Source organism: Bipolaris maydis (genome assembly GCF_028858645.1).
Source record: "Bipolaris maydis strain C4 unplaced genomic scaffold PSV08scaffold_8, whole genome shotgun sequence".
NCBI lineage: Eukaryota > Fungi > Ascomycota > Dothideomycetes > Pleosporales > Pleosporaceae > Bipolaris > Bipolaris maydis.
The window spans coordinates 950,874-972,758 of NW_027093864.1; the positions used below are offsets into that span (position 1 = coordinate 950,874).

General features: G+C 50.9%; 11 protein-coding genes across 11 annotated transcripts; 7 read left to right on the top strand and 4 right to left on the bottom strand.

Annotated features, from left to right (window-relative positions):
- Window positions 1-282: 282 nt before the first annotated feature.
- Window positions 283-1,801, top strand: PSV08DRAFT_303892 (uncharacterized protein). The gene is made up of 5 exons (XM_014223199.2): window positions 283-463; window positions 678-734; window positions 787-886; window positions 936-1,314; window positions 1,365-1,801. Exons 1-5 carry the CDS (start codon window positions 378-380, stop codon window positions 1,412-1,414), a joined length of 672 nt encoding a protein of 223 aa, XP_014078674.1. The 5' UTR covers window positions 283-377; the 3' UTR covers window positions 1,415-1,801.
- A 559-nt stretch (window positions 1,802-2,360) lies between these two features.
- On the top strand, window positions 2,361-3,081 carry PSV08DRAFT_303917 (uncharacterized protein; the record flags this gene model as incomplete). Its single annotated transcript, XM_014223200.2, has 2 exons — window positions 2,361-2,593; window positions 2,716-3,081. Exons 1-2 carry the CDS (start codon window positions 2,579-2,581, stop codon window positions 3,076-3,078), a joined length of 378 nt encoding a protein of 125 aa, XP_014078675.1. The 5' UTR covers window positions 2,361-2,578.
- A 648-nt stretch (window positions 3,082-3,729) lies between these two features.
- PSV08DRAFT_362830 (uncharacterized protein) lies at window positions 3,730-4,623 on the top strand. The gene is made up of 3 exons (XM_014223201.1): window positions 3,730-4,005; window positions 4,058-4,220; window positions 4,285-4,623. Exons 1-3 carry the CDS (start codon window positions 3,907-3,909, stop codon window positions 4,380-4,382), a joined length of 360 nt encoding a protein of 119 aa, XP_014078676.1. The 5' UTR covers window positions 3,730-3,906; the 3' UTR covers window positions 4,383-4,623.
- A 100-nt stretch (window positions 4,624-4,723) lies between these two features.
- On the top strand, window positions 4,724-6,005 carry PSV08DRAFT_391634 (uncharacterized protein; the record flags this gene model as incomplete). The annotated part of the gene is made up of 3 exons (XM_014223202.2): window positions 4,724-4,852; window positions 4,902-5,094; window positions 5,151-6,005. 3 exons carry the CDS (start codon window positions 4,724-4,726, stop codon window positions 5,990-5,992), a joined length of 1,164 nt encoding a protein of 387 aa, XP_014078677.1. The 3' UTR covers window positions 5,993-6,005.
- A 661-nt stretch (window positions 6,006-6,666) lies between these two features.
- On the bottom strand, window positions 6,667-7,641 carry PSV08DRAFT_248045 (uncharacterized protein; the record flags this gene model as incomplete). The annotated part of the gene is made up of 3 exons (XM_066092362.1): window positions 6,667-7,022; window positions 7,159-7,320; window positions 7,452-7,641. 3 exons carry the CDS (start codon window positions 7,639-7,641, stop codon window positions 6,667-6,669), a joined length of 708 nt encoding a protein of 235 aa, XP_065949017.1.
- A 1,572-nt stretch (window positions 7,642-9,213) lies between these two features.
- PSV08DRAFT_303928 (uncharacterized protein) lies at window positions 9,214-10,004 on the top strand. The gene has a single exon (XM_014223204.1). The coding sequence runs from the start codon at window positions 9,227-9,229 to the stop codon at window positions 9,788-9,790; it is 564 nt and encodes a 187-aa protein (XP_014078679.1). The 5' UTR covers window positions 9,214-9,226; the 3' UTR covers window positions 9,791-10,004.
- Window positions 10,005-10,896: 892 nt separating this feature from the next.
- PSV08DRAFT_203854 (general substrate transporter) lies at window positions 10,897-12,736 on the top strand (the record flags this gene model as incomplete). Its single annotated transcript, XM_014223205.2, has 5 exons — window positions 10,897-10,978; window positions 11,039-11,273; window positions 11,337-11,661; window positions 11,697-11,912; window positions 11,964-12,736. 5 exons carry the CDS (start codon window positions 10,897-10,899, stop codon window positions 12,657-12,659), a joined length of 1,554 nt encoding a protein of 517 aa, XP_014078680.1. The 3' UTR covers window positions 12,660-12,736.
- On the bottom strand, window positions 12,735-14,602 carry PSV08DRAFT_203856 (HAD-like domain-containing protein). The gene is made up of 3 exons (XM_066092038.1): window positions 13,689-14,602; window positions 13,587-13,637; window positions 12,735-13,503 (listed from the first exon to the last, which is right to left on the bottom strand). Exons 1-3 carry the CDS (start codon window positions 14,491-14,493, stop codon window positions 12,866-12,868), a joined length of 1,494 nt encoding a protein of 497 aa, XP_065949018.1. The 5' UTR covers window positions 14,494-14,602; the 3' UTR covers window positions 12,735-12,865.
- An 818-nt stretch (window positions 14,603-15,420) lies between these two features.
- PSV08DRAFT_362834 (regulator of Vps4 activity in the MVB pathway-domain-containing protein) lies at window positions 15,421-17,021 on the top strand. Its single transcript, XM_014223208.2, has 3 exons — window positions 15,421-15,543; window positions 15,603-15,713; window positions 15,841-17,021. The coding sequence occupies exons 1-3, from the start codon at window positions 15,520-15,522 to the stop codon at window positions 16,654-16,656; spliced, it is 951 nt and encodes a 316-aa protein (XP_014078683.1). The 5' UTR covers window positions 15,421-15,519; the 3' UTR covers window positions 16,657-17,021.
- On the bottom strand, window positions 16,803-19,702 carry PSV08DRAFT_391648 (muts domain V-domain-containing protein; the record flags this gene model as incomplete). The annotated part of the gene is made up of 2 exons (XM_014223209.2): window positions 16,803-19,492; window positions 19,547-19,702. The coding sequence occupies 2 exons, from the start codon at window positions 19,700-19,702 to the stop codon at window positions 16,853-16,855; spliced, it is 2,796 nt and encodes a 931-aa protein (XP_014078684.1). The 3' UTR covers window positions 16,803-16,852.
- Window positions 19,703-19,931: 229 nt separating this feature from the next.
- PSV08DRAFT_203865 (S-adenosyl-L-methionine-dependent methyltransferase) lies at window positions 19,932-21,446 on the bottom strand. The gene is made up of 4 exons (XM_014223210.2): window positions 21,204-21,446; window positions 20,819-21,151; window positions 20,253-20,770; window positions 19,932-20,196 (listed from the first exon to the last, which is right to left on the bottom strand). Exons 1-4 carry the CDS (start codon window positions 21,438-21,440, stop codon window positions 20,034-20,036), a joined length of 1,251 nt encoding a protein of 416 aa, XP_014078685.1. The 5' UTR covers window positions 21,441-21,446; the 3' UTR covers window positions 19,932-20,033.
- Between the last annotated feature and the right edge of the window lie 439 nt (window positions 21,447-21,885).

A 21,885-nucleotide genomic window follows, 5' to 3' on the forward strand; every position in this document is an offset into this window, starting at 1 on the left:
GCACAGTCACATTGTGTAACTTGCTTTTTCGGGGGGGTTTCTTGTGTACGCAACCTGAGCATGGAAAAGACCATCGGCAAAGATACACATGCAACACAAGGATGTGTTGTGCTTCTAAATAATAATGCGCCAATGGGAAGACCCTTACTATGACGAGGCGTTCCTTCAATGGAAATCTTGACGTCGACAGAGTGAGGCTGCCAAGAATGTGGTCATAGCGCCTGCCCAAGCGTTTGCTGCAGCTGCTTCCAGGTCTTTTTGTCCGTCTTGGAATCTTCCATCAACACTCACATACCCCAAAGCCGACCACCCACTTGTTAATCGCAACCCTCGCACCACTTGGACGTATACGCGACACCGATATTCATATTGCAAGCATGTCTCGCGGCGGCGGCACTACGCTCTACGTCACCGGCTTCGGCCACGGAACACGCGCTCGCGACCTTGCCTACGAGTTCGAACGGTATGTCTCCCAACGCCTCGCCCCAACTCGATCGCCCTCGCATCTTCCTCCTCCATCATAATCATCGATCCTGCATCTCCTTGCTATCCACGCTCCGCTGCTGTTGCGACTGCTCCCTCGCGCGCTCCCACTTTCTTGCTCGCGTAAGCAGCGCCTGCACCAGGTTTCATCACGCATTAAGCGCCTTCTCGAAGCTATTCTGACAACATTCAAGCTATGGTCGCCTTGTCCGTTGCGACATTCCGGCTCCCCGTTCGGCTTCGTCTAGGCTGTGAGTTCGCCCTCCACCCCAACCACCTTCTCAGGCTCTAACAGAACAGCAGCTTCGCCTTCGTCGAATACGAGTCTCGCCGGGATGCCGATGATGCGTACCACGAGATGCACAACAAGCGCATCGGCCGCGACGACTTGTTGAAGATTGAGGTATGTTTGGGAGGCTACTACGGACGCAATTGAATCTAACAAGGCACAGTGGGCACGTACTCCTCCCTCGGCATCGTGGCGCTTCGACTCAGGACGTGACCGCCCCCGTGGTGAGCGCTCTGAGCGTGGTGGTGACCGAGGCGACCGTTCCGACCGCGGTGATCGTGCAGACCGTGGGGTGCGTTCTCCACGCCGTCGCAGCACTTCCCCACGCCGTGAACGCGGTGCATCCCCTCGCAAGGATGACCGCCGCGAACGCGACTACGACCGCCGTGACCGTGACCGATCAAGGAGTCCTATTGACGGCGACCGCGAGATGAAGGACGTCCGCGACCGTGAGGACGACCGAGGTGACCGTGAGCGTGGCGACCGCGAAGAGAGGCGCGACCGTGAGCGCGAGGCTGAGCCGCCTGCTGAACCCCGAAAGAGTGAGACATCCGATGCCCTTGACGACAAACCGGTCTAATCACCATTGCAGTCGAATCTCCTCCGCCTGCGGCTCATGACGACCTGGACGTAGCTGAGTAAGCCATGAGCTGGCAACCCTCCAGCAGGCAGTATCCGGATTACTGCCGCCGTGTGCACAAGGCTAGTATTGACGCGCGTGCTCGAAATTGGTACTTGCACAGTGTTTTTGTTGAGCGGATAATGGTTTCTGGGATCATGTTTTGTTTCTCCGAGTGGAGGCTAGAGTTACGTCTATGTCCTGCCACGACATTAATGCATTCAGCAGTCGAAAAAGCTCGATTCGGATCTTCTTTGGCGAACGGTCACGGCGATTATCATTCGGTTCGGTCTTCTCGCCTTGTTTCGGTCGATCGGTCGACATCGATGCGGTTCGAGTTCCTTGCCTCCTGTACACTATTCGGTCGGTCCGTAGCACCTCGAAGTCTTCCAACCTCACTTTTCCTCTTCGATTCCCCCCCCCGTTCGATTTCAGCTTCCCGCTATTTCCCGACGCCCTTCCCAAACCCGATGCGAAACATTCGATATTCAAGGTTTGTATACTTTGCGCCTGCTACTAGATAGCCTCATGTTGTTTTGTGACTGTGACTTGTATTGCCTATGTATTGAGCAGCTTGTAAGGTTAGTTTTGTTCAATGTACGCCCGGACTGTTGAGATTTGCCGTGTTCTCGTGACTGTCTGGAGATCTGTGCTTTGCAGGTGCGTTGATGCGTATTTTTGCACAAGACGCTGCGTATCCCGTGTACGCAAAGAATACCGTATTGATGTTGAGTATCTGCACCGTGGCGCATGACAGGGTGCCACGCGCCTTGGAAGGTCGGAGGCGGTTTGCGCTGAGAGGGTGAACGCGGTCCACGCTATGACAAAAGTGGCTTAGATTATCCGCCACGCAAGCTCAGCCACCCTCGTTCGTACGCCGCGACAACTGATGTGTGATCAACTCGGCACTCAGGTTCACCTATTATCCGAATTGTCGCTCGTTTTTAATCCATCTTCTACACTCCTACACATCGCTCTCTCATTTCCTTTCGATTTGACATTGTCGTTGACGCCACAACACCGACCGGGACCACATAGGTGATACAGATAGCCGATCGACGACGGACCAGACATTGCCCAGCTTTGCCGCGGAACGCGTGCAGCGACCTCCTTAGACTTGCCTCTTAACTGGTGGCTCTTTCGCTTCTACACTACAAACTTGACAACTCCCTTCACAAACGGCCAACATGTCGAAACCATATGTACGTGTCCTTACCCTTGGGTTGAGCGATGGGGTGGTCGCCATTCCACTCTACTGTGGCGCGCACTTCCGTCGCCACTCCTGTTTAGCATAACGAGCGCACCATACTAACGCCCCAAGCAGGACCAAGGCGCACCACCTCAATACCCTCAGAACCCAGCGCCTGTTCACTACGACGCTGGTCCTGCTCCTGGAGGCATGCAACCGTCATACTACAACCAAGGTGGCGGTGCCCCTGATTACTACGGCGGAAGCCCGAACCCTTATCAGCAAGGCCAACCAGGTCCGTACGGCCCGCCACAGGGCCAGTACGGTCCTCCTCAAGGACAGTACGGTGGGCAGCAGATGCAATACCAACAGGGACCGCCTCCACCAGGTGGATATTACCAGGACGACAGGAGGCATGATGGTGGCGGAGGTGGCGGACTCCTTACTGGATTGTGCGCGGGTCTGGCGTGTTGTTGTTGTTTGGACTGCTTGTTCTAGGCCTGAGGCCATGAGGGCTCAGCACTAAGAACAAGAGTATTGGAGTGAGGCAGCAGACTGGCCCAAGGCATTCGGGCAGGTCAGAAATGCCGGGCGCATGACGGACGTGATTGCATATGCGCATGGGCGTCGGGAAGAAGGGGCGGAGACTGGAAGCTTTGTTTTGTTCCGATGGTAATCTATCCGCGACACGATGCCGTGCGGCAATCGCGTAGTCTAATAATCATACGACTCCCCAGATGCGACGAGGCTGCTGGCGGTATTGTGATATACATTGCATCATGAATGTGCTACAAGAGCAGGAGGTCAGCCTCTCTATCCAAAACCAGCCTGGTCGTGTCCAGCCACAGGGCGTGTCGCTTCAGGTATGCGGCATCGACATGGTCGCCCGTGGCTTGGGGCGCCCGGGGGACCCCACAGCGGAAACCAAATTGCAGCCGCATCAGCGCTCCAGCTCCAGACTTGACCCTTTGTGAGGAACGCTTGTTCTGAGTTTGGTGCCATTGATGCCGCCGCGCGTTTGGAATCCGTTCCCCGCCCGCTGTGTTTCGTCGGGGCAGATCAGCGGCCGTGTGACCTGTGGGACGGAATCGATCCACCAGCCTAGAAAACAACGCTACCCTTGTCTGCGCCATGCGCAAACAAATAAAGAAGCAGCGATCTGCACCCAGAAATCACTATCGTCTGTGTCTGGTCGAAGGCTGGTCTAGTCTGCGCTTGGACGCTCAGCTACACTGGTCGTGATTTCTACATATCGACATCTCGGCCCAGCTCACCACCTCCTGCTCCTCCACAGCTGTACTCACTTCGCCGTCGCCCGCCAACACCATGATAGTCAGCGGTTCGATTGTCGCCCTTGTGTCCCTCCTCCCCGCAGTCTGGTCGGTGCCAACAAACTACACCAACAAGCTGCCTACGTGTGGCGCGGTACGATGCATGTCACGCACACGCCGAGTTATGGGCTAATCAAGCCAAACAGAACGAATGTCTCACCGACGGCTACTTTGATGGTTGCGCGCCTGGCAACCTAGTCTGCATATGTAACTTGGAGCAAGACGATGTCGACAGATATGTCAAAACCGTGCAGCCATGCCTCGACGGTGAACCAGGCAAGAAAGCATGCACTCTTGGAGCAGTTGCCAGTAAGTTGTCCATGTGAACCCTGAACGACCCTGAACGACTGATCATCTGACTTTGCCATTTTAGACTACAAACAGTTGCTCGCAGACGTTTGTTCCAAGCCCGAGTATGGCAATTTGAACAAGACGGTCTCGTTTGAGCCAGTGCAATTTCCTCCTCGATGAGTTCAGTTGCCGATATTCACAACAACACGCTTCATGAGACTGCAGACATCACATCACAGCACGACGCCTACGTAATGGATAATAGACACTCCTTTGATACCCTCTGAACTTTGTCCTTACTCTCTGTTGCTGTTTGATTCTGTACTCTGGTTTTGTAAATGCAGTTTGCGGTACATCTTTGCAAGGCGCACTCGACATCTGTCAGCGATGCCGGCTCTCCGTCTTCAATTTCGTCTTCTGACCTACTCAACGCGCTGCTATCTATGACTAACATGTTGATCATTGAATAATTTTCTATTTCAGCAAGAACTTGAGGCTTCCACAATGTACAGCAGTTTAACATGAAAATCAGAGCCGACAACATTCTGCGTGAATACAATCCGCCTCCTGTGGTTACCTCTCCTTCTTCTCCAGGTCTCGCCGCTGCGACTAGGACATCCTTGGCTACAGCAAACTCTGTATCTTGCCTTGTAAGATGTCCTTGCGCTTTCAAACCTACAATCCAACTAACCCAGCCAGATATCTGAAAAATGCCAGCAAGTTGCCCGAGACAAATTACCACCTGATAGTGAAGAGCTCAGCTGCGACAGCCCCACTCTAGAGTCGGGCTACTTCCGCTGCGTATGTGCCAAAACACGGTTTCTGGGCCATAACGACTATTTCTCTGCGCACTGTGTCTTTCAAGAGTGTAAAGACGACCGCGAAAAGAGAGGTAAGTTTGCAATTATTGCGTTTGTAGAGTGGGAAACTAACTCGAGTCCGACATAGCATTTGTAAAGCAGTACAAAGACGGTTGTAAGCAGATAGGAGAGTCTCTAGCAGACATTCCTAAGGAATGGATCCCATTTACAAAACCGGATGCATCGAGTTCATCACAACGTTCTCATCAAAGTACAACACGCAGTACCCCACTTGCCAGTGATGCACCTAGTACCTCTACAGCACCAAGCGCGACAACCGATCCAACCCAGTCGTCCACTGTTGCAGAAGCAGACGTCGTACCTGCACCAACATACTCAAGCAGCAAAGAGATTCAATCACCAACCCCATCTTCCTCTTCTGCAGCAGCCATCCTACCAACCCCCCAAAACACACCCAACACAGCCGTAATCGCAGGAAGCATCGTCGCCACAGTCGTCATCGTCACCCTCCTCATCGGCGTCGGAAAACTCTACTACGACACCAGGAAGAAAGCAAAGCAACTCCGCGTGGCTAATGCCCAGCTGGAAGACGCTACGAATCCAGATGGCGTCTCAAACCGCATCGTGACACTCATGGCTGGATCGGATAGAGCGTCTGTAGCGTCGCGAAGCAGTTCTGCCACCGATCCGCGTCATACAGCAGCCTTTCCTAATGGAAACACGGCAGTGTGTAATGGGGAGATGGAGGCGGTGGGAGCTGCTGCTGCTGCACAATCCAGTGTGAGTGGGGATTATACAGAGGAGTACTATGGGTCGAATAAATATGACCACGGGTTTGCTTCTGAATATACGGGGTATAGTGCGGAGAGTGGAGGTGGTGTCGTAAGGGGCTCGTACGATGGAGGGGTTGGTGCCGAGAGGAGGTTTTCGGGAGTTTCCGAGAGTGACTATGGGAGTGTGAGGTTTTAGGGGTGTAGAGGGGATGGCGTGCGTTTGAGCGCGCACGGTCAGAAAGAATGGGAGGAGGATTAAATGCTTTTTGTTTGCGGGTTCTAGGTTATGTTTATTTGACAGGGCTGTTAATGCTGTCTTGATATCGGTTTGTGGCGAGTATGGCCTTGGACAACGGGGCCAATTCTTTCTTTTTCTTTCTTCTAGCATTTCTTGGTGCTTTTCCTTGTTCGACAACTCGCACATGGTGTTTTTTTTAAAGAAAAAAGAAATTCCAGGTCCCTTGGAAATATTCAACTCCAACACTTCCACAAATCCATGTTCAAAATGTAGATACCACCATTCTTCCAGACGTTCATTTCCTCCACCAAGCCCAAATTTCAAAGCACACAGTCACGAGCCAAACTCCAATTGTTCATCCACTCTTCCTGTTTCCCAGCCTCTATTTATGCGCCCATTCTTCTTCCTTCCCGAACCCTAATTGTACACCCACTCCTCCTGTTCCCTCAAGCCCTCTCACCCAAGCATGTGTCATTACCCACCACCATACCCCCCTATCTTAACTCCTTCTCGCCCTCTACCCATTTCTCTCAGCTTCTTCATCTTCAATCTAGTCGAACCAGTCCGTTTCGCACACAAGCAATCTCCCATTCTTTCTTTCTTCGCCTTCTTCCTTCTCAATCAAGATCCATTCAAGCGCCATCATTGGCAGCATGCAGCTTCCTCCAACGCAACGGCTTATAGTAGAAGCTGCCAGGGAAGTATTTGCCACCGACCTGGTGATGTAAAATTCCCGTGAGTTGTAGTCTGCCCATGTATGGCGTTGGTTGTCCCTGGACACTGCGCATGTTCAAAAGGCTGATGGTGGAGGCAACCAGTTTCTCGAATGTTCTGTCCAAGGCTTGTTCTTCTTTGGTGTAAGCGTATACATGAATGGGTCCTGTGGGTTTATAAGCCTCAGGTTCGCCTGAGACGCCCGGTCTCGTGGATTGAGATAAGGCAAGAGTCTTCCGTCTGGAGGATACGATTTGAGCGCGCACACCCCAGCCTGTTTGTAGTGGTATAGAAGGGGTGGGACTAGAGAACAGTCTAGTCGCACAGCGCCGATGCCTTCGATGTGATTGAAGCTTTGGCATCGCGGGTGACTGAAACATGGCATCGGGCAGTTGAGTTGTAGGATATACCAGAGGTGTAAATCTCGACATAGGAAGATGACTCCCATCTTGAGCGCTTGACTGGCGGCTGATGAACAGGTGCAAGGTAATGCTCAATATATACCGGTATATCTTGCTGCATATACGATGTTTCGCCATAGAGACAGTTCTTGTATTTATATATAGTAACGTCTGCATTTTAGTTCCTGTAGGAATCGGTTCCCCAGACAAGGCCACAGTTTTGTTTCTGCTTGCGAGTGATGCGATCTTTTAGCCAGTCTCGTCTGCGGAACTTATTTAGTGTAGAGGCATCCGTTGCATACCGAGAGAGGTCATCCAGTTATATATTTTCGCAAGATCTTCTCGCGTCATGGCATCGGCTTGCATCAGCGAATAGGTCGTCAGTGGCTGTTGTATGCGTTGGTGCCCATCTTTTGATTCATGAGAATGTACATGATGCGATCCAGAGATATCTGGATGGTTTTGGCCGTAATCGAGTTTCTTTATAGCCATCTTATCTCGAGGTTAGAAAGATTGTCAGGCATGGAAGATACTTTTGGAAGTTAACTTACCCATAGATTAGGTGGCGGTGTTTCGTCGTGGGGTATATAGGAATGTTGATGTGCACATTTGGAATTGGATTAATCCGTCTTTTTATCTATCCTGATCACGCAAATTCTGTGTGTTTCTGACAAAGTTTGCGTACAGTCAAAGGTGATTGGGCAAACATATTGATTTTCTCTGAGTGCAGAATCGTTGTCGTCAAAATTTTGATTGCTGCAACTGCAAACAGCAAATCTTTTTTTTTTCAAAAAAAGAAGAGCTCAGAAGTGAAAGGCGAGTCACAGGGATGCGCCAATAGGGGAAATGGGAATCTAGAACAAGTACTTTGTGGTTACTAGCGCAGCTGCTTTGTCACCATTTGTTTAGCTGTATCAGAACTGATCTTAGATAGTGGGCCCTAGAACCCCCCTTGATATGTTACCAGGAAAATAAGTTCTTGCCTGTCTAGTCGGCAATTGGGAAGTGAGGGGCATCTAGTTTGATGGCACAAAACAAGCATGTCAATGTGCTCTTTGAGAAGTAGTTGCTAGAACAAATAATGGCCTGATTGATATATTTGTTAGACCACGGGAGAAGGGTTGGTTATTGGTTTGTCTAGGGATGACATGGAAGATGCGGGACGAAACATGTTGGAAAACTATTGCTCTTGCCCAAATTGCGGTCTTGGAATATACCGGATCGTGATGATATTTGCGAGGATACTAGTTAAGAAAGGTGTTTTTACCAGCCTGTGATAGCTCTATGTATTATTCCTCAACCTGCCGCCCACTCTACTTTTACACTGCTATTAGTATCTGCATTTGTTAAACTATCTCGATTTATTTTCGGTTACTCTCATTAACAAGACTGCTGTTTTAATTTCTGGGACCTTCCCCAGGCTAATGTGTCATTCATGCAGAAGTAGTTAGTGCTTCATAGCCCCATGGGAATTTTATTCTTGCATTTTCTTTGAACGTTTGCAGGCGTTCCATAATTCTCAAATCCTTCCATAATTCAGAAACTGCCTTTGATGTTCTTTCTTGCACTTTTGGACCGCTCAAAATCAGAAGGGCCTTTGTATCGCTTCACAACCAGTCTTCGAAAGAGTCTCTTCGGGCGTTTTCTAGTGCACATTTAGACACATCATCCTTGATTTCAGCAGTCTTGTAAGTTCCTGGTCGCACAAAAGTACTGCAAAGTATGCAGTTCTCATTGGACGCGACGAGGGCCGAGTGTTTATAACCAATAATCGAGCAACGACATGTTATGCGATTTACAGAGAATAATCACTTGTTAATTCACATCTGTGAATGTTGTTAACGATGGCTCCACTCTGTGTTAACAGTTGTTTATACGCCGACGCCTGAAGCGGGGCTGTGAGGCGCGTGCACAGACCAGATATACGTCATCATCGACTGCGCCTTCATTACTGTACTCATCAACAACCCCTCAGCCTCAAAGATCCCCAGTTTTTACAGCCACTTGTCCGAGACGCACGTATTTGTAGAACCCAAAGATCTCTCCAGCCACCCTCCAAATCCGCAGCATCATAAGTATGGCTTCGCATAACACCGACAACCCATGGCAAGACCAGCCCAGTCAGCAGCAAAACTACCAAAGCCAAAACCCGTACCAAACCTATCAAAATCAGTCTCACAATCCATACTCTCAACAAATGCCACCAAATCCACTAGGCCAACACCCTCCTCAACAGCATGATACATCTCCATGGGCCCAAGAGACCGGCCAGACCCAATCTCACAACCCTTATGCCCAGACCACCCCTCAGGAGACTTCTCAACACTCATACTATCAACAAGACACACCACAACAACCCTACCAGGGCCAGACATCGAATGCTACTCAAGGAGAGGTCCCGCCTGGTCTGCCACCTCGCCGCACAGCCACGGAAATGGCGCTCCCTACTGGCCAAGACCGCTCCCACCAGATCGAGGTCATGCAAAGCTATGAAGCGGCAGGAAGGAAAGACGATGACGACGAAAATGTCGAGATTCTCCAGCGCGAATTTCCAAAGCTCGATGGAAGCCTTATTGCCGCCATTTACGGCGATAGTAAGAGTCTAAGTGCAACTCGAGAGATGTTACACGCGTTGGAGTAGATGGAGGGGTCCTACGGAAGTTGGGGTCAGATTGGAGAGGCACTAAGCGGACCCGGATGGGTTGGAGAACGAAAGTATACTCGGGGATCGTAGCGTGTCTTGTTGGAGGCTTATGCGTGCATGGCTCTCCCCCCTGTTAGTATTGAGTTTATTGTGCAGTTTAAATCGTCGACAACTCTTAAGGTTCGCCATGCAACCAACCGCCTCCACCTACATTGTATCCTCTGAACACCACAACATCGTTATGATATTACTATGAATTTCACATGCAGTGATGAACAACAAAATCAAACTTCAAGAAATACGACAAGTAGGCCGATTGGCGTGTTTACGTGGATCCATTGGAAGGAGTATTTGGAACAATCGAGGCACAAGGCCGCCCTTAGGACCACGGCCCAAGCATATGCAAAGGCCCTCTAATATCGCTTGTTCGCTCGGGCTTAGTCTATTTAGTGACATCCCCCATCACTTCTGTACAAGACTCCACTTGGCAACCCCCGGTGTTCTGAACACACTATCGCCTGTGGTGCTGCTGCCACATGAGGTTTCTATCATCCTTTGCAAGATGCTCGTTGCAATGATCATACATCACACACCCAAAGCCAATATCTCCAAGTCATAAGAGCCAACTCACAAACCCTCCATGTTTGAAAAGCAAACGTGACTACCGTACATAGGCGCTGCATTGCCGACGAACCTTCTTTACTTCCAACACGGCATTCCCCAATCCGGCAACCCCGCACGACGCCCAGTCCGCCAATACAACCACAACCTTGGTTTTCTAGCTAGTACTAGGATCTCATACGACATTCCCCCCCCGCAAAAGATAGCCGTTCCATAGCACCTTTCTTCTCCGCAGTTCCCCACATTTACCCCGGACCTACTACCACCGTCCATCACGGCATCCAAACACTACTATGATCGTCCTGGAGATGCAAAATGCATTAGGCCTGTAAAGGAAAACCCGGGTGCACATCAGTGCGGGTAGCATGAGTACATAAAAGACGAGGATGGACGTGTGATTGGGGGGTTCCACAATACTGCATCAACTCATTGTGAACTACCTTTGCCCAGTAGCAGGTGTATAGGGCATTTCTTTTTCCAGAATGGGTTTTACAGAGTTTAGGGGCAAGAGCCTTATTACTGTTATCCTTTTGACGTCGGGGTTGGACTTTTTGCTCTTTGGATGTGAGTATGCAACGCTGTGACACGTACTCTTTAAGCATCAGAAGCTGATATCATAGCAAGATGATCAGGGCCTTTTTGGTGGCATCCTCGGCGGTCAACGCTTCAAGGATACGCTAGGCAACCCGAATCCTACGATGACGGGACTTGTGACGGCGATTTACGATATAGGATGCGCACTTGGTGCTGTTGTTGCGTTTGTGTATGGAGAGAAGATTGGGCGGAAGCGGTCGATTATTCTTGCCAATCTTATCGTTGTTGTGGGAGCTGCTATACAGACCGCTAGCTTTGAGTATTGGTCAGTAACTATCCTCTAAAAGGATGCAGGAAAAGCATACTGACGTTTTGTGCTCCTCTATAGGCAAATGTTCGTCGCTCGCATCATTGGCGGTGTCGGTGTTGGGCTCTCAACGGTTGCGGTGCCTATTCTACAGTCGGAAACACTACCTGCACACAATCGTGGTGCATTGCTGGTTGTCCAATCTGCTCTCATCATCATTGGTGTTGCGATTGCTTCTTGGCTATGTTTCGCGACACTGTATGCCAATAGCTCGTTGCAATGGCGCTTTCCTGTAGCTTGTCAGATTCTGTTCTCGCTCATGGTTCTGACGCTTTGTCCGTTCCTATGCGAGACGCCGCGATGGCTGGCATCTCGTGGTAGAATCGAAGAGGCAAGTTCAATCAACGTGGGCTAAGGTAATATTACTAACGCTGCAGATAGGCTAAGCATACTATCAGTCGGTTGCTTGACAAGCCTCTTGATGATGAGGAAGTTCAGGGCCAGCTACAAGAGATTCTCGATGCGATTGAGGCCGAGAGCAGCGAGGAAGAGCCCACCTGGGGTGAAGTCTTCAGCAATGCCACCAAGACTCGAAACTTGCATCGCGTCCTTCTCGGCATGGGTCCGTACATGATGAACCAGTGGTCTGGCATTAACGTAAGCTCTCTCCAACTTAAGTTTCACACCGAGACACTGACTTGGATGCAGGCTCTCTGCTACTACCTCGCCTACATCTTCCAAGAGTATCTCGGCTACACACCCAGCATGGCCCTCATCCTGGCTTCTACAGCCTTCACTCAATACGCAATTTTCTCTTGGCCTCCATACCTTTATATTGATAAGATTGGGCGGCGCTGGTCGGTTATGGGATCTTCGGCTGGTTGTGCAGCCTGCATGGCCATAATCGCCGGTTGCCTAGCCAAGAACAGCTTCTCAAGCGCAGCAGCCGCAGTGGCATTCATGTTCCTGTACTTGGATTGCTTCACTCTTGGCATTTTACCCGTATCGTGGTCCTACTCTGCCGAGATCCAGCCCCTTCGCGTTCGCAATAAAGCCACGGCCGTCGGTGTCTTCTCGCACTGGATGTCCAACTTTGTCGTCGTCATGGTCACACCCATTGGTCTCGACAACATCAAGGGCCACTACTTCTGGGTCTGGGCTGCTGTTTGCGCGTCTTTTGTGCCGCTCACATACTTCTTTGGTGTGGAGACGTCTGGAAGGACGCTGGAACAGATTGATACCATGTTCTTCGAGAAACCAAGAATCTGCATGGGCCTGAACAAGGAGAACAGAAAAGTCATCAGGAGCAGCAAGTCAGATGAAGAGCAGAGGTACAGGAACTTTGCGCACATGAATGAGAAGCAGGAGGTGGTTATGGCGGAGAGAATGAGCCAGGGTGACTGAATGTACATAGCTACCCACGTACATAGTCATCACGGTGTTCAAGTGGCACAGTGGTATCAAGCTAGATGAACCTTTTAGTAACAGATTCATTTCATGAAGACCGTAGTATGTATCATTAGCGATAGTGATAGGCCTCCCCCCCTTTCCTCCATGGGATCATAAAAACAAAGCAGAAAGAAAACTCTTCAAGAATTGTCCAAAATTTATCATGGTTCACCCTGAACCCGGTGTTCATGCTCAAGCGCCTTGATAGCAAACGCTGTAGGCACACCCCGATTCCCAATCTTCTTCTGCGACCTCCCAAACCTGCACACCCACCCAATCTCCCAGCCTCCATCGCACTCCTGCAGCTCCTTGAGATACTCGATGTCGGACTGTGCCCAAACCCCCAACTTCTGACATGACAGCACCCGCGCCGCAACGGCAAACGAATCATCCTTTTGGCCGACTCTCTCTCGCAGCGCGGCAGCCAACGGCTCCCTCAGCGCCTGAATCTCCGGCTGATGCTGATTGGCATCAACCAAGCATGCCATAAAGTACAAAAACGGTTCGGCAGAGTTATACACTGCGGTGCCATTTACATAGGCGCGATTGAGCAGGATACGCGTGACGAATTCGAGTTCGGGTTTTACTTCGTTGCCGCGGTTGTAGTGGTAGAAGACGCGGATTACGTTTACCAGTACGAAGGGGCAGAGGCCGGGCCGTTTGGGGTCGAAGTAAGTTCGTACGAGGTTGTCTCTGGTGTGACGACATTTGGCCATGAGATCGAGGATGGGGTCGGCGGAGGAGCGGGGTGGGGAGAAGGCGAGGAGGGCCATGGATGTGTCGTCGACGTCGTCGGGGACTGGTAGAGGTTCAGGATTAATTTTGAGTTTCAGACGGAGGATGTGTGTGTGTGTGTGGGGGGGGGGGGGGGGGGGCGCTTACATGTCTTTGTTGTGCCTACGGGGGTACCGTTGAAGTAGTTCCAGGTTCTTGCTTCGGAAGAAGCTTTTTGGATGTCGGCTTTGATTTGGGCCTCGGAAGCACCGGGCGCAGATAGAGTGAGCCAGGAGGCTTCTCGAAGTTCCCAGTGGATGAGAAACTGGGAGAATCGTTCGGGGAACTCTGTACCGTCTTCTATTTGCGAAGTGTGCTTGTGTGCATTGGAGGCCATGTACTTGCGTGCCCGGGTTACAGGGTCGAAGAGCGTGTTTCGCAGTTGGCGGAGGAGAGCTGGTGCTGATTTGAAGACAATGCCTTGAATTCCAAAGGAGCGTGCTGCAGTGACGTTGATGATTTTGTCGTCGACGAAGATGGCCGATGACGGGTCACTGACGCCGATTGTATCAAGGACGTGTTTGTAAAAGTTGAGCTCAGGCTTGGCCATGCCAGCGTCACATGACGCGAATTCGCCATCAAATACACTCCAGTCAGACAGCACAGTCTTGAGATGTGCAAAGTCGTGCTTGGAGATGTTACTCATGGCGTAAACTTTGAGGTGCCCATCCATCTCTTTTTTGATCTTTGCAATCTCATCAACGAGATCCTTGTCTACACAAAGCGTCTTGCGGCATTGTGTCAATCCGTCCTTGATTGCTTTTGGGTCTAGGGACAGCTCTTTGCCAATTTTTGCGAGAGCTTCGTCCTCGCCAATGTGACCACGATCAAGCTCGGCCCATGTAGGAGTCAGAAGGACCGCCTGGAACTCTTGACGAGAGAGGGCTGTGAGATAGCGAGAAGAGTAATGAAAGAGCACGTCACCGAGATCGAGAATGAGCGTACGGTGTCGTGGTGGCGTGGAGGTATCCGCATTGACCCTCCCGTTCCCTAGCTGAAAAGCGGCACGGCCCATGATAGTAGCGTTTATAGTAGGTTGATCACTCGCGGAATGGTGCAAAGTGTAATGATCACTCGACGAGTTTCAAGCAGAGCCAAAATGATTTGTGAAAATCTGCCGCCGTAGTGGAAGGGCGAGGACCCATTTCTACCCATTTTACAGTGGCCGGCTTTGATAATCGACACCAGGTTTCGGCGATTCATGATTCAGTTGCAGCATAATCAGTGAATCGTTAGCGTTGATAAAGCGGTGCGTTTATGTTGTCGTTGACTAAACCAGTACGGATATAGACAGTAGTCATGTTGGACCGTTTGTCTAGACGGATTCGGTAGGAGTTAGGCGCCATACCCGCCGTAAGGATACTGGCGATTCGCTACTCCTTCCGTTGTTGTGCGCTTCTTGTCGGTCTGGGTCCAATGAAAATCTCGTTGATAGGCAAGGAGGAGGCACGGCCTTGGCATTATTGTAGGATCCAGGGTAAAAGCTCTTCAAAGCAATGGATCTGCTATGCTCCTCGGAGCTGACCTCGTATGATGGAATCGCCTGCAGAGAAAAGAACAGAAAATCTGCCATGATCCGAATGTCGAGTCTCCGTAACTAGACGGGTTGTGCGTTGTGTATTACACAAGGCAAAGGGGGTGACTGATGATTTGATGCTTGCAAGATGTGCAATGGTGTCAAGGATGATGACTCGTAGTGAAGTGATCCTGGCCGTGGTAATTTTCCTGGCGATCCTGCCAATCCTACGGAGAAATGCGTGTGCGTGTTGCGGGTATGCCGCTTTAGGAGTTTAGGGAGAATGGCGATAGTCGTTGGACGGCGTTTGTGACATGCAGGGGGAGGGGGGGAGCCCAAGCCGTTGGAACCTTGGCCGCGTGTCGCCCCGGCCCAGCGTTCCGCGTCTGCGCCGAGCTCCCAGCCCGAACTGTAGCTTCACCTTACGTACATGGACAGCCGCCATTACCCCACGCCCGCCCCACCACAAACAACAACAACAACGACGCCGTCTCCAAGCACCACACCTACACACATACATACACAATGGCGCCTCCAGTCTCTTTGGTTGTACGGTTTGGCGACATGCTTCAACAAGGCAGCACCCCGGGAAGGCTAATGAGGGGTAGGCGAAGCTCAAGATACAGCTCAAACTGTCCATATCGCGACTGCGCATGGTGCAGCAAAAAGACAGCGCAAAAGTAAAGCAGCAGAGGCGGGAGATGGCACAACTCATCGAGGTACGCATGGCAACGTGCCCGTATTCTCATCGCTTTTCACCATAAAACAAAGTGGCCGCGCAAATGACCGCACGCGCATACCACCCATCACCCACCACCTGCTGACCTGATCCCCCCTTACCACTAGGTCGGCAAAGTCCAATCTGCAAGGATACGCGTAGAGAACATTATTCGCACAGATATCACCACCGAGCTGCACGAGATCCTCGAACTATACTGCGAACTCCTGCTTGCCCGCTCCCAGCTCCTCGAATCCCAGATCTCGTCTTCAAACACCACCTCCGCGGCTTCGTCGTCGGCGACGCTACTCGACCCCGCATTGGAGGAGGCCGTCCGCAGCATAATATACGCCGCGCCGCGCACAGAGATTAAGGAGCTGCAGACGGTCCGGGCGCTGCTGGTGGATAAGTTTGGCAAGGATGTCGCCATTGCAAGTATGGAGGGCGAGGGTGTCGCAGAGAGAGTAATCAAGAAGCTGCGGGTCGAAACACCAAAGGCAGAGTTAGTCGAGGCCTACATGACGGAGATTGCGAGATTCTACGGCGTGCCGTATGGCACGTCCAAGAGCGAGGATGAGGCTGAAGACGATGAAGACGACGACGAACCCTCGGGCGGAGTGGCCGAAAGAGCTGAAGGAGTCCTCGAAGACCCACTGACCGCAGACGATGCGGACCCCAGCAAAAGTAAGAAGGCGGAGGAGAGAGAGGCCCTAGCCAAAGCTACAACGCCGAAGAAACTCGGCCCCCAAAGTCCGCTGCGAGTCGTGCCTCCAAGCCCTAGCACAGATAATGTCGCTCCCAGGTTAAAGTTGCCAGGCAGTGCGGCAGCCAAAATCGCAAAGAGTGATGCGAGCGCGAAGAAGCCGGCCAAGAAGGAGGATGGGCTCGGCAAGATACCTGATGTTGATGAACTTTCCAGACGGTTTGCTGAGCTCAAGAGGTGAGGCCTAGTACATGTTTTGTGTGGAAGCACTTGCATCGTATGACAAAGCATGACTCTAAAGATCCTTATATGATACCACAATCAGTTCGCAATCACACCGCACCCAGTTCCGTCAAGAAAGGTTGTTTGTTCAATCATTAAATTAGTGTTCTGCTTTCTCGCTCGCTTTGTTCTCACCCTATCATCGACTGTACCCCTCACAGCGCCTGAATGCTCTTGAAAAACCCATTCGCCATCAACTTCTCATTCCCCTTGACCAACTCCCTCATCCGCTCCACCTGCTGCTGCTTCGTCAACCCCTTACTCTCCACCTCCTTTTTCCACTCCACCAACACCTCTTTTAGCAAGCGACTCCCATCTTCAACCTCCTCTTTACTCGCCTGCACAAACCCCTCTTCATGCTTTCCAGAAAAGTCTTCAAGCTCGTCCGCCTTGCGCTTCGCCATATTGATGACTTTTTGCGGGAAGCGCACCAGCTCCGCGACGTGAATACCAAAAGACTGGTCAGAGAAACCCGGTTCCACCTTATAGAGAAGCGTGACTTCGCGTTTCTTCTGCGCAGCCGCATTCTCCATATCTACATCGCCGTCGTCGTCAGGTGCGCTGCTGCCCTCTGAGATATGCGCTACGACGTGCAGATTCTGGACCTGCGGATACGTATCCGTGAGCGCAGTCAATTCGTGGAAATGCGTGGCAAACAGGGCAAACGCCCCAATCTCCTTGATAATGTACTCTGAAATGGCCCACGCCAGTCCGAATCCGTCGTACGTACTTGTTCCACGGCCCAGCTCGTCGATGATGATGAGTGATTCCTTGGTGGCGGATTTGAGGATATTCGCTGTCTCGAGCATTTCGGCCATGAAGGTAGATACGCCTTTGATTTGGCTGTCGCTGGCGCCCACACGTGCGAGTATGCAGTCGAAGATGGTGAGTTCAGCTTCTGAACACGGGACGAAGCAGCCGATTTGCGCCATGAGGGCGATGACGCCGATTTGGCGGATGTAGGTCGATTTACCGCCCATGTTGGGTCCTGTGATGATGAGGAATTCGCTCTTGTTGCGGACAAGAGAGACGTCGTTTGTGATGAAAGATATGTCGTCTTGCATTTCCATGCATGGGTGTCGCGCTTCTTTGAGGACCGTGTCGCCAGTGCCTCGTGCATGCATCTTGGGCCGTGTGTACGAGGTTGGCGCATGAACAGAGACATGCGCAAAGGCTACAATGACATCGAGATGTGCAAGTACCGCGGCGAGCTTCTCAATGACAGGGACGTAAGATGAAGCTACAGAGACGACTTCGTTGACCAGGCCTGCCTGTGTGCGGTTGTAGTTTTCAGACAACTGGTCAAACTCTCTACGCTTTTCTTGCAGGGTGTTTGTTGTGAAGTAGACACCGTTCTTCTGTGTCGAAATTTCTTGGTATTGCTTCTTTTGTCGAATGCAACCTGCTTCGTTGCGCGTCAGACGGAAGCACCAGCCGTTGACTTTGTGGTTTTCAAGGAAAAGCTTCTTCTCGGTATCTTGATTGAGGTCGTCGCCCACACGCATATGCTCGGACTCCATGTCACGCTTCAATTTATCCAAACGCTTACGAATGGTCCTTAGCGATTCATCAAACTCGGGCTTGATGATGAATTCATGGTTGTCGAGAGCTTCCAAATCAACCGTTGTCTCAACCATGTCTTGCAGACCTGCAAACGCTGTGGTGTATTGGCGGAGCTTCTCAGTGTACTCTGCATCAAGTGGCTCTTTGTATTGCTCATCAATGACCGCCTCGAAAGAGCTGAGGAAGCCCGGTAACCGGATGACAACTTGATATGCTCGTACAACGTCTTCCAAGTTTGCTGCCTTGCGTTGGAACTTCTTTGCTAACCGGTATAGGTCAGGTATTGAGCGTAGGTGCTCTTCCTGCATGGTCTGCCTCAGCTCTGTATCGTTGACGAACGCTTCAACTAGCTGCTGCCGTCGCTCAATCTCGCTGATATCCATCAATGGCTGCTTGAGCCATTGTGCCAGTAACCGACTGCCGGTCGGTGTTTTGCAGTGATTGAGTAGACCATACAAACTCATGTTCTTGGCACCATCTCGTGGTCCAGGCATGAGGTTCAGTGCTTTCAGCGCAGCCGCATCGAGCTTCATATATTGTGACAGGTCGTGTTGGTAGAGCTGATATTGCCCAAAATTTGATGAATCAGACATGACGCCCAGATACCGGATCAGACACGCAGCTGAGCCCATGGCTAGCTTCTGGTCTGTCAAAGGCAGTGAACCAGCGGTACGATCGTCCTTGAGCAACCGAGGCAAGTCTTGCTCGATATCTTTTGTGCCAAAGTCGGCCGATGCTCGCTCTGCCACTGCACACCCGCAATTGTCGGCAATAGTTCGAAGCTTGCTGAGCTCTACATCCTTCTTCGTTGAGTCGAGTTGTACCAGGCACTCCTTTACACCCAGCTGGATGAGTAGTGACTCGAAGTTGGAATAGAGGTCATTGTCGAGGAACTCCGAAACACCCAACTCCCGTACACTTGCGTCAGCAAAGCATACACCTACCCTCCGTGCTTCCGATGCTTTGGCCGATACTTTGACCGCCAGTATTATAGGGGCACTCTCAATCTGACCGCCCAGCTCATCCTCCAGATCTTGTAGGTTGCCCGGTGAGGCCTGTTTGACAACCTTCCAGTCCATGCGCTTGCCTGTTGACTGCCATATCTCAATGCGTTTGCTGAGTCGGAATAGAGCGTCTCGGAGGAAGTTGCGGAAAACGGTGACGGTCATTGTGACGGACTCGAGTCCTGGTTCTCGTCCCAGCTTGCGGATTACCGCCGTGGTCTTGTAGACCTGTAACAATGTCAATTTGTTGGTCATAAACCAACCCTCCACGGACAGACTTACAGTGTTCGCAATGAACTTGGCATCCTCGCCGTGGGCGCTGTAGTAGTCGCCACGGTCGAATATGCGCACCGTCTCATTGTCCTTTTCTTCTAGATTGCGAAAGAATTTGCAAAAACCAGACTCATCCTCCTCCTTGATCTCTGGTCTAGACGCCATTTTAAGCTATGCAGTAAACGATAAAGGCAAAGTTGAACAGACGAGCGATTGGAAGTTGACACAAGTGGAGTTGATGATTGGAGACGCTAGTATCCGTTAATTGATTTAGACGCGTCGACGCGTCGCCTCCATGCCAAGCTTTGTTATCGATAAGCATGTCTACTTATGGATCCCTCCATATCTTTCTGTTCCATGATAGTGTTTTTATAGTTTCAATGACGCGCTAAATAGTGGAACATTGGCTCTTGCAATTCAGATTGGCTTGTGGTTTCACAAAACAGCTAGTGCTATTATAGTTCCTTCACCCATGGACACAACAGGCATTTGACATCTATTCCTCCCAAACTGCTTCGACAATCGCCAAATTTGAGCCTTGGGGATGGTGCATATTACGGAATTTGAATCTCGCATCTGCATCTTGTAACAGAGCCTTCCACTCATCCAGGCTGCGCTCTTTGGCATTTCCAATTTCCAACATGGTCAGATCGATACCTCTAATAGCTGATTAGCATCATGGCCGCTGATGAATGCAAGGACTAAGTATGAGTACCTAAGTTTTCGCTCCAGATTGTTTGGAAGCGTTCCGGGAGGAGGCATGACCGTATCTACAATTAATAATCGCGCGCCCTTCTTCAATGCTGGTATCAGCGCTCTCAGTGCTTTGAGACAGTACTTGTCAGACCAGTTGTGTAGCGTCCAACGATAGTAATAAACATCAGCGTCTTTGACTGGTTGCTCTTCGAAGAAGTTGTGTACCATGAATTTTACGTTGAGGCCTTCTTTTTCTTTCGAGTTTGCAATGACTTCGGGCAAATCTTGCACAACGAGATGGAGATTAGGATATTTTCGGGCCAGTGCAAAAGCTGCGTCGCCGTGCGAGCCGCCCATGTCGACAACAGTACCTGATGCTATTGAGCTCCATGAATATCCATCTGTCAAGTGGCGTAGTGAAAACCCGTCGCCGGTGGTGAAGAAGCTCATTCCTTCACCGAATCGACGAGCTCGCTCCGGATCACTGGCCAAGGCTTGGTAGAAAGATAAGTCAGTCTCGTGCCCCAATGAAAATCCCTAGAAGCTGTTAGTCTCCCGAATGCATGGCTCTTGATGCGCGCATACAGTGTGGTTTGGTTCGGCGGCCTCGGGCCACTTTTCCAAAGCATCCACGAGCTTTTCAGCCGCTGGCCACATCTCGTCAACATTTGCTGCAACCCATCCTGCCGCACGAGTATCTTCTGCAATTTGCCTTGAAGCTGCGGAGTGTTTTATAACGCCAGGGCGAGGCTCTTGAAATACGCGGTACGCAATGCCCATGCGAAGGATGCGTGTGAGAGCCCCTTCCTCTACTCCAACTTCCGCCGCGAGATCTCTGAATGTTCGCTCGCCATTCACCGGCACTTTATGGGCAATGTCGTAACGAGAAATTAGTTTGAGATGTGCCAAGATATTGTGCTGGATGTCGATTAGCATGAAAACTGTTCCAGGGTTAGTTCGAGCTGCAAACCTGGTGGTTGAAAACCAGCTCCCTAGGACCTTGGAGAAGATCATTCAGCTCCTGAGTTGCCTGCAGAACGGCAATACGTGACTCTTCGATTTCAGAAGGCAAGCCTAGATCGACCGGACCATGGGTATCAAAAGATGGCTGTGGAAGGTTATTGCCCGAAAGAAACTTGTCAACTCGAGTGGTATGGTGGGTAATGGTAGCTGCCAGCTCGGCTATACGGTTTGATGGGGAAGACATGGCGACGAAGGGATCTCCAAAACGGAGTAAATGATCCCTCTACCCTGTCTCTTATACAAGAACTATCGGGCGCAAAGGCAACTCATTTCATGTTAGCGGCAAGCTAAAGCTTTTGCTCAATCATCAGCTCTCTGTCGTCCTGCAGTGCATATGCGCCCCCCAACTGAGCAGGGGTCTGATGCATCGTAAGCCGTATCTATTGTATTAAGCTTTTGCGACTCCCAAAATGGTAAAATGCACTGTCAAAGTGGACTAAGGGAACCCACAACGTGTACTACCCGATGTTGGTGTGCTGATGATTCGTTGGTGGCGTACGGGTTGGTGGGGGAGGGAGCTCTTCCGACCCTCTTACGAGGGCCAGACACACCAAAGACTTATCGACTGTCATTGTGAGCTACCTCGCTTCTTGATGTATGAACGATCAGATCCAATGGTTTCAGGATGC

Excerpts from the sequence above, each read along its gene's own strand:
- PSV08DRAFT_362830 (XM_014223201.1), top strand. The coding sequence starts at position 3,907 with ATGATAGTCAGCGGTTCGATTGTCGCCCTTGTGTCCCTCCTCCCCGCA. Across the intron at positions 4,006-4,057 it reads AGCTGCCTACGTGTGGCGCG|AACGAATGTCTCACCGACGG; the intron begins GTACGATGCATG and ends CAAGCCAAACAG. Across the intron at positions 4,221-4,284 it reads CACTCTTGGAGCAGTTGCCA|ACTACAAACAGTTGCTCGCA; the intron begins GTAAGTTGTCCA and ends TTGCCATTTTAG.
- PSV08DRAFT_303892 (XM_014223199.2), top strand. The coding sequence starts at position 378 with ATGTCTCGCGGCGGCGGCACTACGCTCTACGTCACCGGCTTCGGCCAC. Across the intron at positions 735-786 it reads CGTTCGGCTTCGTCTAGGCT|CTTCGCCTTCGTCGAATACG; the intron begins GTGAGTTCGCCC and ends ACAGAACAGCAG. Across the intron at positions 887-935 it reads ACGACTTGTTGAAGATTGAG|TGGGCACGTACTCCTCCCTC; the intron begins GTATGTTTGGGA and ends AACAAGGCACAG.
- PSV08DRAFT_203865 (XM_014223210.2), bottom strand. The coding sequence starts at position 21,440 with ATGTCTTCCCCATCAAACCGTATAGCCGAGCTGGCAGCTACCATTACC. Across the intron at positions 20,771-20,818 it reads CCGCCGAACCAAACCACACT|GGATTTTCATTGGGGCACGA; the intron begins GTATGCGCGCAT and ends AACAGCTTCTAG. Across the intron at positions 20,197-20,252 it reads AATCTGGAGCGAAAACTTAG|AGGTATCGATCTGACCATGT; the intron begins GTACTCATACTT and ends ATCAGCTATTAG.
- PSV08DRAFT_303928 (XM_014223204.1), top strand. The coding sequence starts at position 9,227 with ATGGCTTCGCATAACACCGACAACCCATGGCAAGACCAGCCCAGTCAG.
- PSV08DRAFT_203856 (XM_066092038.1), bottom strand. The coding sequence starts at position 14,493 with ATGGGCCGTGCCGCTTTTCAGCTAGGGAACGGGAGGGTCAATGCGGAT. Across the intron at positions 13,638-13,688 it reads GCTCACTCTATCTGCGCCCG|CAAGAACCTGGAACTACTTC; the intron begins GTGCTTCCGAGG and ends CTTCTTCCGAAG. Across the intron at positions 13,504-13,586 it reads CGTAGGCACAACAAAGACAT|TCCCCGACGACGTCGACGAC; the intron begins GTAAGCGCCCCC and ends AACCTCTACCAG.
- PSV08DRAFT_362834 (XM_014223208.2), top strand. The coding sequence starts at position 15,520 with ATGGCGCCTCCAGTCTCTTTGGTT. Across the intron at positions 15,544-15,602 it reads CGCCTCCAGTCTCTTTGGTT|GCGAAGCTCAAGATACAGCT; the intron begins GTACGGTTTGGC and ends AATGAGGGGTAG. Across the intron at positions 15,714-15,840 it reads AGATGGCACAACTCATCGAG|GTCGGCAAAGTCCAATCTGC; the intron begins GTACGCATGGCA and ends CCTTACCACTAG.